Source organism: Labrus mixtus, chromosome 3, assembly GCF_963584025.1.
Source record: "Labrus mixtus chromosome 3, fLabMix1.1, whole genome shotgun sequence".
Lineage (NCBI taxonomy): Eukaryota > Metazoa > Chordata > Actinopteri > Labriformes > Labridae > Labrus > Labrus mixtus.
Window position 1 is genome coordinate 21,052,452 of NC_083614.1, and position 15,973 is coordinate 21,068,424.

At 38.9% G+C, this 15,973-nt stretch overlaps 1 protein-coding gene across 7 annotated transcripts in view; it reads right to left on the bottom strand.

Annotated features, from left to right (window-relative positions):
• The window catches only part of LOC132965333 (arf-GAP with coiled-coil, ANK repeat and PH domain-containing protein 2-like), a 46,853-nt gene that overhangs the window by 28,556 nt on the left and 2,324 nt on the right, over window positions 1-15,973 (bottom strand). For all 7 annotated transcript variants that reach the window (XM_061033722.1, XM_061033723.1, XM_061033721.1 and 4 more), the window contains exons 2-6: window positions 7,045-7,102; window positions 4,821-4,940; window positions 4,049-4,102; window positions 1,508-1,566; window positions 251-434 (exon numbers count right to left, since the gene is read on the bottom strand). In XM_061033722.1, the coding sequence (XP_060889705.1) occupies window positions 251-434; window positions 1,508-1,566; window positions 4,049-4,102; window positions 4,821-4,940; window positions 7,045-7,102 (475 nt within the window). The remainder of the gene's footprint in view (window positions 1-250; window positions 435-1,507; window positions 1,567-4,048; window positions 4,103-4,820; window positions 4,941-7,044; window positions 7,103-15,973) is intronic.

A 15,973-nucleotide genomic window follows, 5' to 3' on the forward strand; every position in this document is an offset into this window, starting at 1 on the left:
ATGGTTTTCTTGAAACACTGCAACTTGTGGATATGATTTATGTACCCTTAAATTATGGTCACAACTTTTTTTCTATTTGGTGTTACTAAAGAAATACACCATCATGCAACTGTTACTTGGTATTTGAGGTTCAAAACTTCCTTACTTTTATTTAAAGGAAACATGCTGTATGTACCAGCCTTCCTATTTCTAAGCTTTGATTGCATTTGAAAGAGTGAGACAATGTAAATCCTTCAGTGAGTTGTTGTACCTGTAAAACGTAATCGAGGACGATGTGTCGGAAGCACTTGCGTGTGGCAGTGAGGATGTTGGTGGCCTCTTCCACCTCATGCTGCTTGTTGCGAGGAGCCTGAGCGTTCTTGATCAGCGCCGTCTCCTTTTCTTCACTCACTTTGTCAAATTGCTTTTTGGCTTCTTTGAACTTACGCAAGTCACTGAAAAAAATAAGGGACCGAGCAGAGGTTACAAAACAAATACCTGTTTAAAACAAAAGCATTTGTTTAAATTCAACAAATTCATACAGATCTGAGAACATTTTTTGAATTGTGGAAACAGCCTTTCGCTTTTTTAGTGCTCATTTTGAGCACTAAAATTAAATGTTGCTGTCTTAAGATGATGGAAATACCCTTGCATGGTTCCACAGATGTTTAGAAATGTACAACAATTTCTGGATAATGCTGAATGGGTTTGACAAAATTAGTTACAAAAGGTGAAAAAAGACAGGCTCTTTTGTTGTCAATCTTTTCAGGGGAAAGGTCAGTTTCTTTAAGGAAAGCAAAGTTCTCAACACAGCCAGGGTCAGGGCACAGGAACACACACATGTTCAGGGTGGTAGTGTAAATCTTGTTAAGATGAAAGTCCAAGAAGGTTAAAACAAACTTCTTTTCCTGCGTCACTGTGAGCGACTGGGCAGTAGCTCTAATCTTGAGAAGGAGGACAATGAAGCTAGACTTTCACCTAAGCAAGATAAATATTAAACTGCTGCAGGAAGTGAGAGATAAGACAGAGTCATGTTTCCCTGCTTTCTCTGAGAAGTTTGGGTGCTGTTGATGTGGGTATTTAGCTTTGGTGTGCCTGTGGCTAAAGCTGCTAATCCTTATAGTGACATAAACCAGAAGTTCCCACTGTTTCCTGCACTTACGTGCGTCTACAATTCAGCCCTTTATTAGGAGGCCTTAAACAGGGCGATATGAGGTTTTCTAATATAATATTGTGTCCTTAAAAGCCCCGTCTGTATCCTAAGACAATCAGTTATGTGACATCCCTGCAGCATCTAATTCATAGACATAGTTTCATGGGTAGCCTTGGTTATTAAAAATCAATTTCACGTTTCCTGCAGCCTAGTTCTGAAGTGTGTGTAGTTCACTTTTCCTTATTTTTCAGACTATCTGGATACGAGCATGAGGGAAATTAAAATGTGTGCAACTGATCCTTACAAAGACATGACAGAAATATGAATTCAGGCCAGTCTTCCAAACAGTTTTATCTTTTTTGAATTAATACTCACTCTTTGATAAATATTTGAAGCTGGGTCTTGATTGATCTCTGGGCCTGATCGAATAATATCTGTTGGGGAAAAGGAGAGAAAAAGTTTTAGCTCATTTCTGTATGGCAAAAATGATCTAATTTAATAAATGGAGCATTAAAACATGTTCAGGCGCTCTTTAAGACATCAGCAAGAAAATTAAAAATGGGATCTTTTCCAGTTTTACAGGGTGTCTCGCAAGACAGCATTTAGCACCTTTGTTTAGGAGGGGTTTTGTTAACATTACAGGGTGTAATTAAGCCGCTGAATTTACACAAACTAGCTGACTTTGTAAACTCCCCTCATAAAAGACGTAAACAGGACATGTTACGTAATGTGCTTATTCTTATTGGTGAGTCGTCCTCATTAACCTGCATGCCTTCTGAAAAATGAGCTGCTGAGGCCCGACAAAAACTCAGCTAGGATTCAAGGCCAGACAAGACAATATGGGCAGAGTGGCTGGGAGAGGAAACCAGAGACAAACAGAATGAGCTCTGTGTGTTTGACTGAATCATGTGCTGAGAAGATCGCTGAATGGCAAAAACCTATCTGACAGTCAGCTGACATGACCGCACTTTCCAAAGTTGAGTCACAGTGGCACGCCTGCACTACAGCTCCTGGCAGCTCTGGGGAGGGGGGCTTGTCAAGGAAGCTAATGAGAGGAAACGGACTCAGAGCCCACCCTTAAGCTTAAGGGTTACCAGTTAAAGAAAACATATAAAGTATCCCATTTAACTTGAGATTTTTATAGTCTAGCTTAATGCAAATCCTAATGAAACATATGTCATGTTTGTAAACAGTTATCTGAGATTCATTTTCTTCAACTCAATCCAAATAAATACTTTTGTATTCCAAGTTGTTCAGTTAATCAGTTTAAAGGTAATAAATAAGATGACTGTTCAATAAGCTATCCCAAAATCAAGAACAATAATAAAAAAGAAACTCATGCCTATTATTTCGTAAAACTATAGTGTTTATTTAATTTAACAAACTCCTCTATTAGTGAGGTGCATCATAGCTCTTTTAAAAAGTTAATAGCCATGTGTAATTCTGTTACTAATAATTTCTTCATCCAACAAGTAACAGGTGCCTTGTGTTGTTTTTCACTGACGGACAATCAAATGAGCAGCGTAATATGATAATAGTTACAGAACACATGTGCTTTTCCTGTCATGGAAAAAGCCACATCCACTAAGATCAGTAACATTCAGCTCTCACTAGCTTTGCCCACAGCTTGGTTGTGTGCTGTGAGCTCACTCTGAACATGTTATACAGAGCTGACAGAAACATGACATGACAAGACAGATTAGGAAAACAAATTTTACTGAGGAGGGAAAGCCTCTGTCTCACTGTGCATACTTTATGTGTTGGATTGATTCTTAATGAGCAGACAGGACGAGGGAACTTGTGTCTGCTTTTGTAAACGTCAGTGTCATTGCCTTCAGAGACTGACAGCTGAGGAAGACTCTGCTAGTCTGATCTCCTCTGGCAGGCTGTTCCAAAGCCTGGAGGCTCTAACAGCAAAAGCCCTGTCCCCTTCCGTTTTCAGCCTGGACCTTCAAACAGCCAGCAGAGCTCTGCCAGAGGATCTCAGACTGTGACCTGGTTTCCTAAGGGGTTAAAAGCTCAGAAATATATAAAAGGGCCAGCCCATGTTGTGCCTTAAAAGTAATTAAAATGATCTTAAACTCAATTCTAAAATCAACAGACAGCCAGTGAAGGGATGCTAAAATTAGAGTGACAGTGGCACATTCGCCAGGCTGCTGGGTTTTGGATTGTTTGAAGGCGGTGGATGGAATTTTTTTCACTGAGACAGGTGTATAGTGAATCTCAGTAATCAAGGCTGACCATGTTAAATATGACCATGGTTACCTGAATAATGCATCATTCATTCCAACTTAAAAACACTCCACAACACACGAGGCAAGGATTTGATATTATGAGGCTGGACATTTTTTTTTCTCTTTGGATTGGATTTTTATACACTGGAGGCACGAGTATGTTTGGGATTTTTTGCAACAAGCATCCATAAAACTTTGCTGACATTTAAAGTGATGATTTAAGAAGAATTTACCCAAAATATATTTTTTTATTTTAACCACTTTTTATGTAGGGCAGTGTTTGCTGAGCAGGCATCAATGTTTAGAGCAACACCCTGCTTCACATTTTACAGAAATCCCACCTGGGGGCTGTTTATAAAAGCCACTTTCCTCTACTAAAAGCCCTGTGAAAGCAGTTTGACGCTAAATGTCTAGTATAGAGCACCATGATATTAAAGGAATCCAATGATGCATGTCTTGTACACTTTCTCATCCTTTTCGAAAACCAGCGGTCATTCACTAACAGAACTTTTGCTCCTGTGTTGCAGTGTGTTGTGGTTCTTCCCAGCAGTAAAAGAGCTTTCAGTTTAAGAGCTGTTCCAGACTTGAAGTCCAGCTGAGTTTTGTCATCCCCCAGCTGTAAAGGGAGGGCAGGGGCAAAGAATCACAATACATCCGGTTTCACATGGAAGTGATAACGTACTGTGTGATAGTTGATCATCTCCTGCAGACTCTCAGCAAACTTTGTGAGACTGGACTGTGGGGAGAGAAGGACATAAGATGAATGCTGGCAGAGAGGAAACATCTGTTGTATTCTTATAAAAACTACAGAACACAAATAGATTCAGTGGGCAAACGGTAAAAACCATGACAAAATGTTGTGCTTTTGATACAATGAATTGTAATGAAATATACAAAATCTTCTGTTAGTATGGCCTTATAGAAACTGTGGTCTGTTTTTTGAGACACAAGAGCAGTTTGGGAAAGAATTCTTTTGGCTAAATTACTCCCTCCAAACACATGCAGTGGCAGATCTTTATCCCCAGAGACAGATTCTGGAAAAAAAATCCACAAAGGCACACAGGAAGTGCTTGCCTTGCCATGCAAAATTCATGAGAAAAACAAAACAAAACATCTGACCTACACAAGACCCAGAAGACAGTAAGAGGTTTTACAGAGCATCAATTTGTAAAATGTAGATTTAATCTAGTAATGTCATAAAGGATGACTCAGAGGAGATGAGACGGTAATGCGTGCAAACAGAGGGGACGTACTGGCCTCCTTCCTTTTTAGGAGTAAACCAAAGCATTACATTGCAGTGATGTCAGAACTGATTTTTCAATTGAGCTGATAACTTTTGATAAAACTTCATAATTTAATAGTGTAAATAAAAAGTTAAATCAAACCCACATTGAAAGATTTAAACAGGAGTGACTTTTTATGCTTCAGGATCATGCCAGGTTTGATTTGTTTACCTCAATGACTTCATCTTTGGTGGACTGCTGGGCTAGCTCCCGGATTCCGTAAACAAACTGTTTGTTGGCTGCATTGTAGGCTTTTCCAGCATCAATCATCCCAATACACAACTTCACCAACTACAGAGAGAAAGAGAATGAGGCAAACGTTTAGGGGGTTAAATAAAAAGGAAGCAATGCAGTAAGAGACAGAGACACTAAGAGAAGACGATAACACTCAGTGAAGGAAAATAGTGCTGGTCATTCCTTCAGGGCTTGCATTGCTATTTAAAAAAAAAACAAAAAAAAAAAACTTGAAGTTTCCTGCCCATTTAGGAATTGTACATGCAGAGCCTGAAAAGAACAACATAAAGCTAAATGCTTTGTCAGTTTCTTGGTAATTAACAGCAGGCACTTCTTTCCCTTCTGACTCATTGGGAGCAAAGATAATTTCAGGTTACGTAAACTCACAACAAACACTGGCCGCCCTCCATCCACTCCCACGCAGGAGATGACACAGCCTGAACACGGTTTTGCAGCAGAGGCTGCTAAATAACTTAACAAAATTGGTAATTTGAATCAATTTTCTTGACAAATTAGTTCGTGTTCAAGAGAAAACTGAAGTAGTATGAATAAATAGCTTCTTCTTTCTGATAGCTTTTTTAAAACAATTATCACTGTGTATATTGAAGCACAATTCCAGAAAATGTCATCACAATATACGGTATTATCATATATTCAACTAATCTGAAGAGTTCTGTCACTCACAATTTTTCTGCAAACATTCTATAACATACAACTGTCTAGAGCGATGTGATGTATATATGACATAAAGTTGAGTGTCAAATAACATTGATAGACATTAATATTGAATAAATATCTAATTAATATACCCTTATATACAGGTATATATATATATATTTATATATATGTTGACACCCACAAACCATCAAAGTCTGTATTTCCTCTTTTTCCATTTCTGTCTCACTTGTGAACATACCCATTCAAAGTCTCATGAACCATTTACTATCTTCACAAAGGATTATTAACAAGGCTTGACAATAACTATTTTTCACCAAAGCACAAATCAAAAATCAGAAAGACACTGATCTGTGAAGGTTGCTTTCCTTAAAAGTATTTAAGAGTTCAATCAAGTCTGACATCTACCTAATGTGTTGATCTTACTGTGAGTGTACATGTATGGCATATATGGCTTCAAGACAAAGTTTAACTGCTCACTTGAGGAACTCTTCTCTAGTCTCCACCCATCTAACACATACACACACTCTCACACACACACTACTGCCATATTCATGCAAAGTAACACACCCACTCTCCCACAGATCCTTCCTCTACAAAGCAGGAGGGGAAGTGAGACCGGGGCTGAGTCACAAAAGTGGGGTGAGGATGAGGGTGGGACTCTGTACGACTGTATGTCCAGGGACAATGAACTTGGATCGTCCAAGCTGAAGGTCTCAGCCTTGACTAGTGAGCAAACCCCGAGCTCTGCCAAGATCCACTAGGAGGAAGGTGAACCAATGATTATTATTAGTGAACCAATCGCTCCACCTAGTACTGTTATACGTAGTACCAATATACTAATGTATAATACGAGTTTGTTTGATTGGTTTAAAACTTAAGTTTAGATAAGTTGAACACGCTGTGAGATGAAAAATAGAAATGTTCTGGGATTTAAAAACCTCCAGTAACTGTAACTTGGAAAGTCATACATGAGACAAAAGAGCTTAAATACAATATTTTTAAGTTTTCATATTAACCATGTCACATTATGGATGGCAAACTACAACAGAGTATAAATGTTAAAATGTTTTTATGATTTGGGGGAAATTGATGTGACAAAAGGTCATTCAAATCTATTCATCAAAAAAGCTCATTGAGTAAATAAACTAGGTTTGTCTGTTGTGTCTACTTCCTTTTTCTTGATAATGAGCAGGGAAGAGATCGAGTTCAACTTCTGTGTACTCGATGCGTTTCTTCCCCTGAAAAAGCACCTGCATATTTCATCAAAGTGTGAGCCAGGTGCACACTGTCTATATTAGTCCTAATCAAAGGCACTCTGCCAAGGGATATACTGAGGATATAAAGGGAATGGACTGGGATTATACTGGGGAAAGGCCAGGGACAAACCTGCAACTTTCCACTTACAGGATGGCCGCTGTAGCTGCCAGTTGACACAGGAGAACAAATGAACAATTAAGCAATGTTTTTCATGGGTGGTACTCACTTTGTCGAGCTTGGATTCCAACTCACACACATCCCCCTCCACTTCCTCTATGGTGGCTCTGTGGAGAGAGAAAAAAAAGGATTTGACATGAAGTGTAAACAATACCTAATACTATCAACTCACAGACATGGAAAAGAAGACTGCAGTCCTCAAGAAACAACGTAACTCCCTCTGTTTCTACAAGTTCTGCCATCTCTATACATTAATGTTATTTTTTCACCATCAACTACCTGCCGTGTGCTCACTCTATATACACAGATAAAGAAAGAGTATTCAAAGATTAAACAAAAGTTGTCAGCTTAGGGGGGCTGGTTGGCTTAGTGGTAAGTTAGTGCCCCATGTACAGGGGCTATAGTCCTTGAAGGGGGCAGTCTAAGTTAGACTAAGTTGACCAGCGGCTCCTTTGCTGAATATAAAAGGCATAAAAGCCCAAAATAAAATCAACAAAAGAAAGTTGTCAGCCAACTCTAGATAATGCTTTCTTCAAGCATGTTAACCTCATAAATATAGAAAGCATCAAACAGAGCACATATTTAACACGTGGAAAAGCAGAACCATTACTACTGACACATCATTAGGGACAGCAAAACTGAGAGCTGCCATTTTGGGTAATGTCAGGGCTGGAGTCAAGGCTGGCTTTCTGCCCTTCAAAAAATGACAGAGCACAGCCTGGTTCTCCACAGGATCCAACAGCACACAAGCTTTCTGGTGCCACCAGAGAAGGAGAAGAAACTCAAACATCTCTTTCAACCACAAGCTTGGGGACTTCATCTCTAATCATTTTGATCATTATATATTAAGAGCAACAGAGCAGTTTACAGGTAAGAGAAAAGGAGAGTGGGAGAAGCAACTGTGTAGCTGTTTTCACATAAGCATGCCTGAAAATGTCTGGAGAATTAAAGAGGACTGCCCCTGAAATCCTCTGATCTGGTTGTTCACATATGCACATCACAACAGGAGACTATCCTGGTAAAAAGAACGACAACGCAATAGAGTCCGGTAGACAATGCTTAAATGAGAATATCAGCCTTTATATCAATGCTATATGTAGTTAGATAGAATCACAGTTTTACCAAAAGAGCGGAGAAGAACAAACCGGCATAAAGAAAAATAAAGCAGCAGTTTAATAACATGCACAGAGATAAGTAGGTTAAAGTAGTTTGTGACACTTAAATAAGTTAGAGAATGACTCACAATTCATACAACAAACCTAATATTTTAGCATTTTATAATTGTCTGACATCATATAACGTTTACTACGTAGAAGGGGTAAAGAGACCCTGCACACTAATGAACACATATTTCTTTGACCACTAAGAAGCTCAACTGTTTTCAGAACTGATGGCCAGCTGTTAAACCTGAGCTAAAACAGCTGACTAGTTATTTTCTGCCATGGTTTAAATAACTATGATGTCAAGTCGTTGGTTATGCTGCCATGCTAAGGAAATTATCTGGTGTACGCAGACAGGCAGAAACTCCATCACTCAGCAAGTTGGCGAGTGAGAATGCCAAAATTAAACTGTTTAGCAGCAGAAACTCAAATGCAAAATATGTTTAGTGGAGGGAACTTAAGTACAAATCTACAAGACATTTTACTCTTTTTATGGATTTTTAATGAATATTAAACCAAAAAATTCCTCATGAGCATACATGAATTTTTATAAATGTGTATAATTGTATTCTGTGCTTTTATTCAGCAAAGACGTCCTGAAACGTGGGAACAGTGTGACAGAGTTGCCTCATTGCAGTTTTTATGAGATTTTGTTCACAAACCAAACACAGTGGAATGAACTAAGGTCTTAGTAGACAAAGAGGGCAATTCAGGGTCAAAAGCAATATAGAGCCTGCCTTTCTCCCTATTACAGTAATCCTGGTCAAAATCTAAAGAGCCTGTTACGAGCACCGTTTGCAGAAATACAGGAAAGGGGCTCTAATGTCAGATTTTTAAGCCGATTCGGCCAATTCTTATAATTCTCTATAATAACACTCTGGGCTTTGAGCTGGTGTAAATACGTGAGTAAAGCAGGAGTTGAGGAGTAAACACTACAATGCACAGATTGCCAACGTTACCAGTAACCAGAAGGACAGCAAAAGCATTTACAGAGCATGTCCCAGATTAGTCCTCCCTCAAAGATTTGGCAGCGAGGTTAAGAAAAAGCCATGAGGGGATGTGGTACTTAAACTGATATAATCCCCTTACAAAAGCCACCAATCAAAACCTTCATTAATCAAATAAAAGCTTCCTGATTAAGAATTGAAGCATTGGCCAGCCAATTCTTCCGTAATCAACAATGAAAATGTATTTTCATGTAAGCAGAAACATAAGACTATCAATCACCTTTCGCTTTGTACATAAGCACTTGACCTTTTATGTTCAGGTGTAGCTGTAAATGTGTTTAACTGAGTGGAACAAATGCATGGCCTGCATAAGACCAGGCATGCTCCGGAAAAAATTTAAATTTAGAAAAAAATACCCTTGATCATCTAAATCAATCCTTTTTTAGTCGTTCAGTCACTGGATTTCTATTTAACCATGAGAAATCAACGAGTTCCCTCCAATCTTGTAACTTGAGCCTGCAGGGTGATCTTGTGAAAGTGCTGACAAGGGATAAGAAAAGGAGGGGCCCTGGCAAAATGAAAATCTGGGCCATTGCCTCACAGCTCTGACCTTGGAGCAGGTCGATGAGTCTGGATAATGAGAAGAAAAAGAAAGCACGGGAGAACAAGACACACGTACACACTCGAAAATGTGGTGATAGAAAGCTGTTTTCACATATGCACTCCTGAAGATATCTAGAATCATTTCAGGAGAACTGATCCTGAGCAGTATTAGATCATTTCAGGAGAACTGATCCTGAGCAGTATGAGATCATTTCAGGAGGATTTAGTACTGCTCCTTAAGGGGAAAAAACAACCAGGAAGTGGCGGATGAAGCAACAGAGTACCCTATAGACCCTTTTAGTGTTAATAAACAGTGTGACGTTTTCTGGTCTGCAGGTCTTAGCTGGAGGCAAAACATTCCTCCGGACACATTGCTAGATAGCAGGTTGTTTTGGCTTGTTTTTAGCATGGAGGATGCTAGGCTAACAACAAAGACTAAGCAGTTTGGAGGTATTTCATGCTTGTTTTGCCAACAACTTAAACAACTACTTTTACTTTCTGCAAAGGTAATGTTTCAAGTGGAGTTAGAACGACGAGTTCAAACGAGGCAGACAAAATGCAACAAAGCAGTTCACTTTGTCGGCTGCATTGCAAAGATACGAGAAACTTCGCAGTAATGGATTTAAAGCGACAAAACACTCTCTAAGATCGCTCTGCCTGGCCTCTGCAAGATAGTTTTAGAACACTTATCAGCAAAGTTAATGGATGTAAAGGTGATGAGCTATGATGTTACTACACAGTCCAGCCACTCAATTTTCCCTGACATCAAGGAAATGCTTCATCAGTTTACTAACCTGCAAGACATATTGAGAGACAATGCTAGCAACATGAAAAAGCCATGGACAACAAAGGAGTGCACAGCTTTGGCTGCTTTGCACATGTAAAGCTCAAGCTTTGCACAAGCTTGCAGTGCACAAGGGTTCACTGTGACAGCAGAGGGTGTGTGATGGGGGTCTGATTGTGATAAAAACATTTAGCCAGCTCAGATGTATTTAGTTCATTTTGTTTTACAAAGTTTGGAAATCCTAATGCTGCCTAACACATAAATGATTCCCAGTCCAAATCTCAGAGTTATTAATTTAACACTGGTATTGGATCTATACTCAGTATCTGCAGATCCCAAAGTCAAGGTATGGAATCGGTATCAGAACTCAAAAAGTTGGATCAGTGCATATTTAATGTTATGTTTGGGGTGGTTGCTTTTATTGTCTTTACATTCAAACACTTCTTCACTTTAATGATATGATCATGTTGTCATCAATAAGCTTGTATCTCTGAACAGTGTACAGAGTGATAAAACAGTCTGGGTGATAAAACAGTCTGGGTGATGCAGGTATTCTGCTCTCAGTGCAAAACATCTGATTTCTGGCATTTGCAAACCAAAAACAGCCAGCATCTGCCACCAAAGCAGAAAAATAAAGAGGAATTGATGTGGTGAATATTTAATCTCATTGAAGCGCAATAGACCAGACCAGACATCAGACATAAAATGCTATTTGGAGCTACCTTTTACAGTGTATTTGTAGCAGCAGTGGTATTAAGCAGTTAATACGTTTCATAAACTTTATTCTACGTATTTGTGTTTCACCTATTTTAGTGGCTAAAACAAGTTACGTTGTATTTACTTTCTCTGATGTTCATTAATTTGATACAGTGAATAATCTATCTAACCATTACATGTTCCATTTACTTAAAGCTTTTTCTTTAAATTAGTGGTTTTGTCCAGTTAACTGTATGAAATATGCATTTCAAATTGTCTTTGTACATGTTTCAATTGTCTTTGTACATGTTTCAGTTGCCCAAATAAATGGAAGTGATTTATGTAGATTATGTAGATAGTTCATATTTGAGAAAATTTATCAACTATATTATAATACTTTTACCTAAAATGGACCTTAAAAATCACAAGAACAGTTGCAAATAAATTTTCCGTCACCTAAGTGGGTTCCTTGTTTTTGCTCTCCTTTCAGTGTTAAACTTGCATTCAGGTGTTGATTCTGTTTCCCAAGAAATTTAAAGGAACTTTAAACGAACTCCTATCCACCATCTTTATGGAAATTATATCACCAGCTTTTATTTTAATGGAACAATATGAGTAAGAAACAGAGACATCCTGGGTAAAGTGCTGTTTGGGTGTAATGGTGAAGCTCAGGCTAAATCAAGACAGACGAGTGGTATGAAGGAGACCAAAGTCCAGACCAAAGAGAGAAAGAAAAAGCGCCAGCCTTATAAACCACATCAGTGAGAAAGAGGCCAGTTCAGCATTACTGAGGGAGAGATTGAGTCCTGTTTGACTTTAAGTTGCCCCAGGATCACAGAAAGGGTCACTGATGCACTGAGACTAAAGTCCACACTACTGTACGAAAGCAGACCTGCTTATTTTACATTTGGCTGGTTCTTATCCTTTTTACCATCAGATGAAAGTACATTAACAAAAACCAAAAACACAACGCCTAAAACGATTTTGATTAAATAAAATAATTTATTTGGGAAAAAGGGATCGGGGTGTTTCATTTATTTTGGTTGATACATAACCTTAATAATAATGTATTTCTTATAAAAATAAAAATAAATCATAATGTGTTGGTTGTTAACATGTTGTTTGTGAATCCCCTATGATCTGTGCACTATGTTGTTTTTGTTGTACAAACTTTAAGTAAACATCTCCATAAAATGGTGTTATTTTAGTAGTCGGTTGACTAAAACTCCTACACTGCCAACAACCAACTCACACAATCACACAACAACAGACGGAGACTCAGCTCCTCTCTGTGCTACCATGTGCCCCACAACGCTCTGACTACATCTTCTGTAAAAACGGAGACACCTAATTCTTCTGCAGTGATTCAGTAACCACGATCCAAAACAAAGAGAGCCTCCTCTCTGCAGCTGCTGGCAGTGTGACAGCACGCTGTGTGCCGTCTGCATGCAGGAGTGAGGCAGCTGAACAGGTTTGCCATCCACGCTGCCAACACGATGGAGTCTACCGAGGGCCTGAGGCTCAGACCTCAGCACTTCAAAGACAAGAGCTGATACTCAAATACCATCTGCTCTCTGCATTTTCTCCCTATATTTGTTATTCACAGATATTTTCTAATGAAGATGTTCTGCACCATAACTCAAAGTGTTTTGAATGGCTTAGACTATATGAGTTTACTGGATGGACAATTTATTTTGAGTTTTAAAGCAAAAATGCTAAACACAGGTTACTTCCCAAGTTCCCACTATCAATTATGTGGATCTGCTGTTTTTCTATTTCTCTTTTTGAATATTGACCTTTTGAGCTTTCAGCCTTTATCTGATAGGATAGTGGATAGAGCAGGGGGAAACAGCCAAAGGTCGGACTTGAACACCAGGCAGCTTTCTTGGCGGACCACATCCTCTGCCGAATCTGAATCTGAGGAAGTTACAGGCGAAACGCGTAGTTCGCTCGCAATCAAAAACAGTGAAGTTATTTTCAGTGTGCCACGGAGCTATGATTTATTTTTCTCCTGAGTACCTGAGAATGTATAGGCTGTGCACAGGGTACCCTGTTGGCCATTTTAGATTATGATTAAGAATATGTTTTTTCTTTTCACAGAGTCACCAGCCATACAATTAATAGATTCATTCTTAATGATTAATTACTAATGGACAGATTGGCCAACAAAATCATACAAAATAATAGATAGTTGCAGATATGTCAAACTACATGGTATGACTTGGTTTCACGGAGTTATTTGATGGTAAGTACTTGCAAATACAAGTCTAATCCATCTACAAGATGCAGACACAAACTCCTCAGTTAGCCTAAAGCGGGCTAACTTTAAAATGACTAGAACTAATCCTATTAGGAAATGTCTGACAGCTGAATAGCTCTGCATCACAGCTTCCCTTTGATATTTTCTAATTATATTTCTATAATGTCAGGAGTATTTTGTCATCTCTTCTTCTTTCCTCTGGTGCTTCTGGCATTATCAGGAGAGACACACAAGGTATTTGCAGCTTTTTTCCATAAATGATATTTTTATATCGGCCATAAATAGCAGGAATGAATGAAGTTCATCCCACTGGTATGACATGACAGAGTTTGTAAACAATTGTACACTTTATTGTGTTACTGTGGATGGAAATGTGAAGAATGGGGAGAGCATCAGTGCTGTGACGTAGATCCTGTGATTGTTAAAGGCTGCAGCAGTGCAGATATGAGGGGGGCGGGGGGTCCTCTGGTAAAAACCCACAACTACACGCACAGGCTTCAATAACATCAACAAGATGAGGTCATTTCATAAAGATAAGCAGTTACTCAGGCAGCATGGGAAATTCTGCTTGTTGATGTCACAAATTATCCTGCAGCCGGCCAATTACGTAAATAACGTACATCCTCCATCTGCCTGTGTCAGACACTTGAGGAAGGAAGGAAACAGGACTAATGAGAAAATCTAAAATATTCTCAATACGTTAATATCAGCTTTACAACTTTAAACTAGGGATGCAACAAACCATGACTGCCATAATCCATTTGTATTAATTGATTGGCCCTTAAATGTCTAAAGATGCAGAAACTTTCCTTCACAATTCCAGGAATTGGGGAAGTTTTCAAATGTCTTGATTTGACTAAAGAATAGTTAAGCATTGAAAGACAGTGGGTCTGTAAGAAACAGTTCATATTAGAGAATCAAATCAAATGTGTTTGGTGTTTCTATACAGATAATGATAATCAAACTATCAAAATAGTTAATTGATTTCTGAATATGGCCGGATTTTAATCAGCTGGATCAGCTCTAACTACAAGGATATAAATGACTCTTTCTTTGAGCTGTCCCTGCTCTGATAAAATAATGCTGCACTTCAGTGTTAACAAAATGTATTGTGTTTTCTACGGTTCTCCATCAATCTTAATTAAATACAAGTGTTTCTACAATCACCACTAGAGCAACAGTAAAGTCTGTCCTCTCGTTTCATTAGCTGTTAATTGTCTTAATTAATAACCATTAAAGGAAATGGACCTCAGGTTTATTAAATCTAACAAGCCCAGCATGCTAACGGGCCTGTAGCTGGACTCCCATGGGAAACTAGTCAGCAGGCTGTGGGCTCTTATTAAGAAGTCTGCCAGTGATCTGCTGCCTCTACAGCTGCTGTGTGTGACTCAGGGGAAACTAGAACCGGGGCTGTTAGGCCAATGACTTCATTTGTTGGCTCTCCCCCCTCGCTCAGAATCTACAAAATTGATCAGGAACAGGCGATCATGTAATCCAGACTAACCCTAACCCTGAGGAGAAATTGGAAAGGTGGCCACTGATTAAAGAAATTAGCTTACTTTTGGGCAGTTAAATGCAGACTAGGTAAAAAAATGTATTCATCCTGCTGTTGTGAGGTTTTATTTTTAATCGTTTGGGGATATCCATTCTAGTTTGGTTCTTTGAAAATCTGATATTGTAGAATTTCAGCTTTACTGATATTGCACAATAACATACTGCTAGCTAGTCAAAGATGTAATGCAAATGTTCGCCCTCTTTTTGAACTTGTTTGGTTGAAAGGCTTATTAAATATGTAAAAAATGACTCCTACAGTCCTCTTTAGGGAATTTCAACTCCCATATTTGAAGTGAAGCCAGGATAGAGTCAAATGTCTATTCTCAAGTGGAAAACGAGGCAACAGGGGTTCAGTGCCAAAAATACACAATTTTTGCACTAGTGCATCTCTCTCCGGGCTGAAAGCAGGGTTTATGACCAAAGACAGCTTCCCAACTAAAATGAGGATGAGAGCCAAAAAAAAAGTGGGGTGTGCCAAAATACCACTTGAAAACAACCCTATCCACATTTTGGGGCTCCATATTCTCTGGCACTAAGTTAAAAGCAAACACCAAAATGGAAACAGATGTTGAGCAAGCGAGAGCTGCTCGACGCTGGTGTAAATTCCATGTTTTTATCCATTCTCTCTGTGCCTCTCAGCCTTCTCTCTGGCCAAACATAACTAGTGGGGGATGGAAAATGAGAGAAAAACAATGATTGTCTTAGTGGAAAACTGTGCAGTAAAAGTTGGCCCACAATGGACTGACTGCAAGTGAGGAAACTTTGAGAGAAGACACTAAAGGCCAAAGACTGGACTATATCCTCAGCTGGACTCCTGGTTGTAGTGGATCAAGGAAAGTGGATTCCTAAAAGAGTATCATTATTAAACACAGACTGGAGATTGTCTGGATATCCAGGTGGTGTAAAAGTCTTACATATAGCCTTAAAACTCCAGAGACACAGATTTACTCAATTATGCAGAATTTATATTTTTG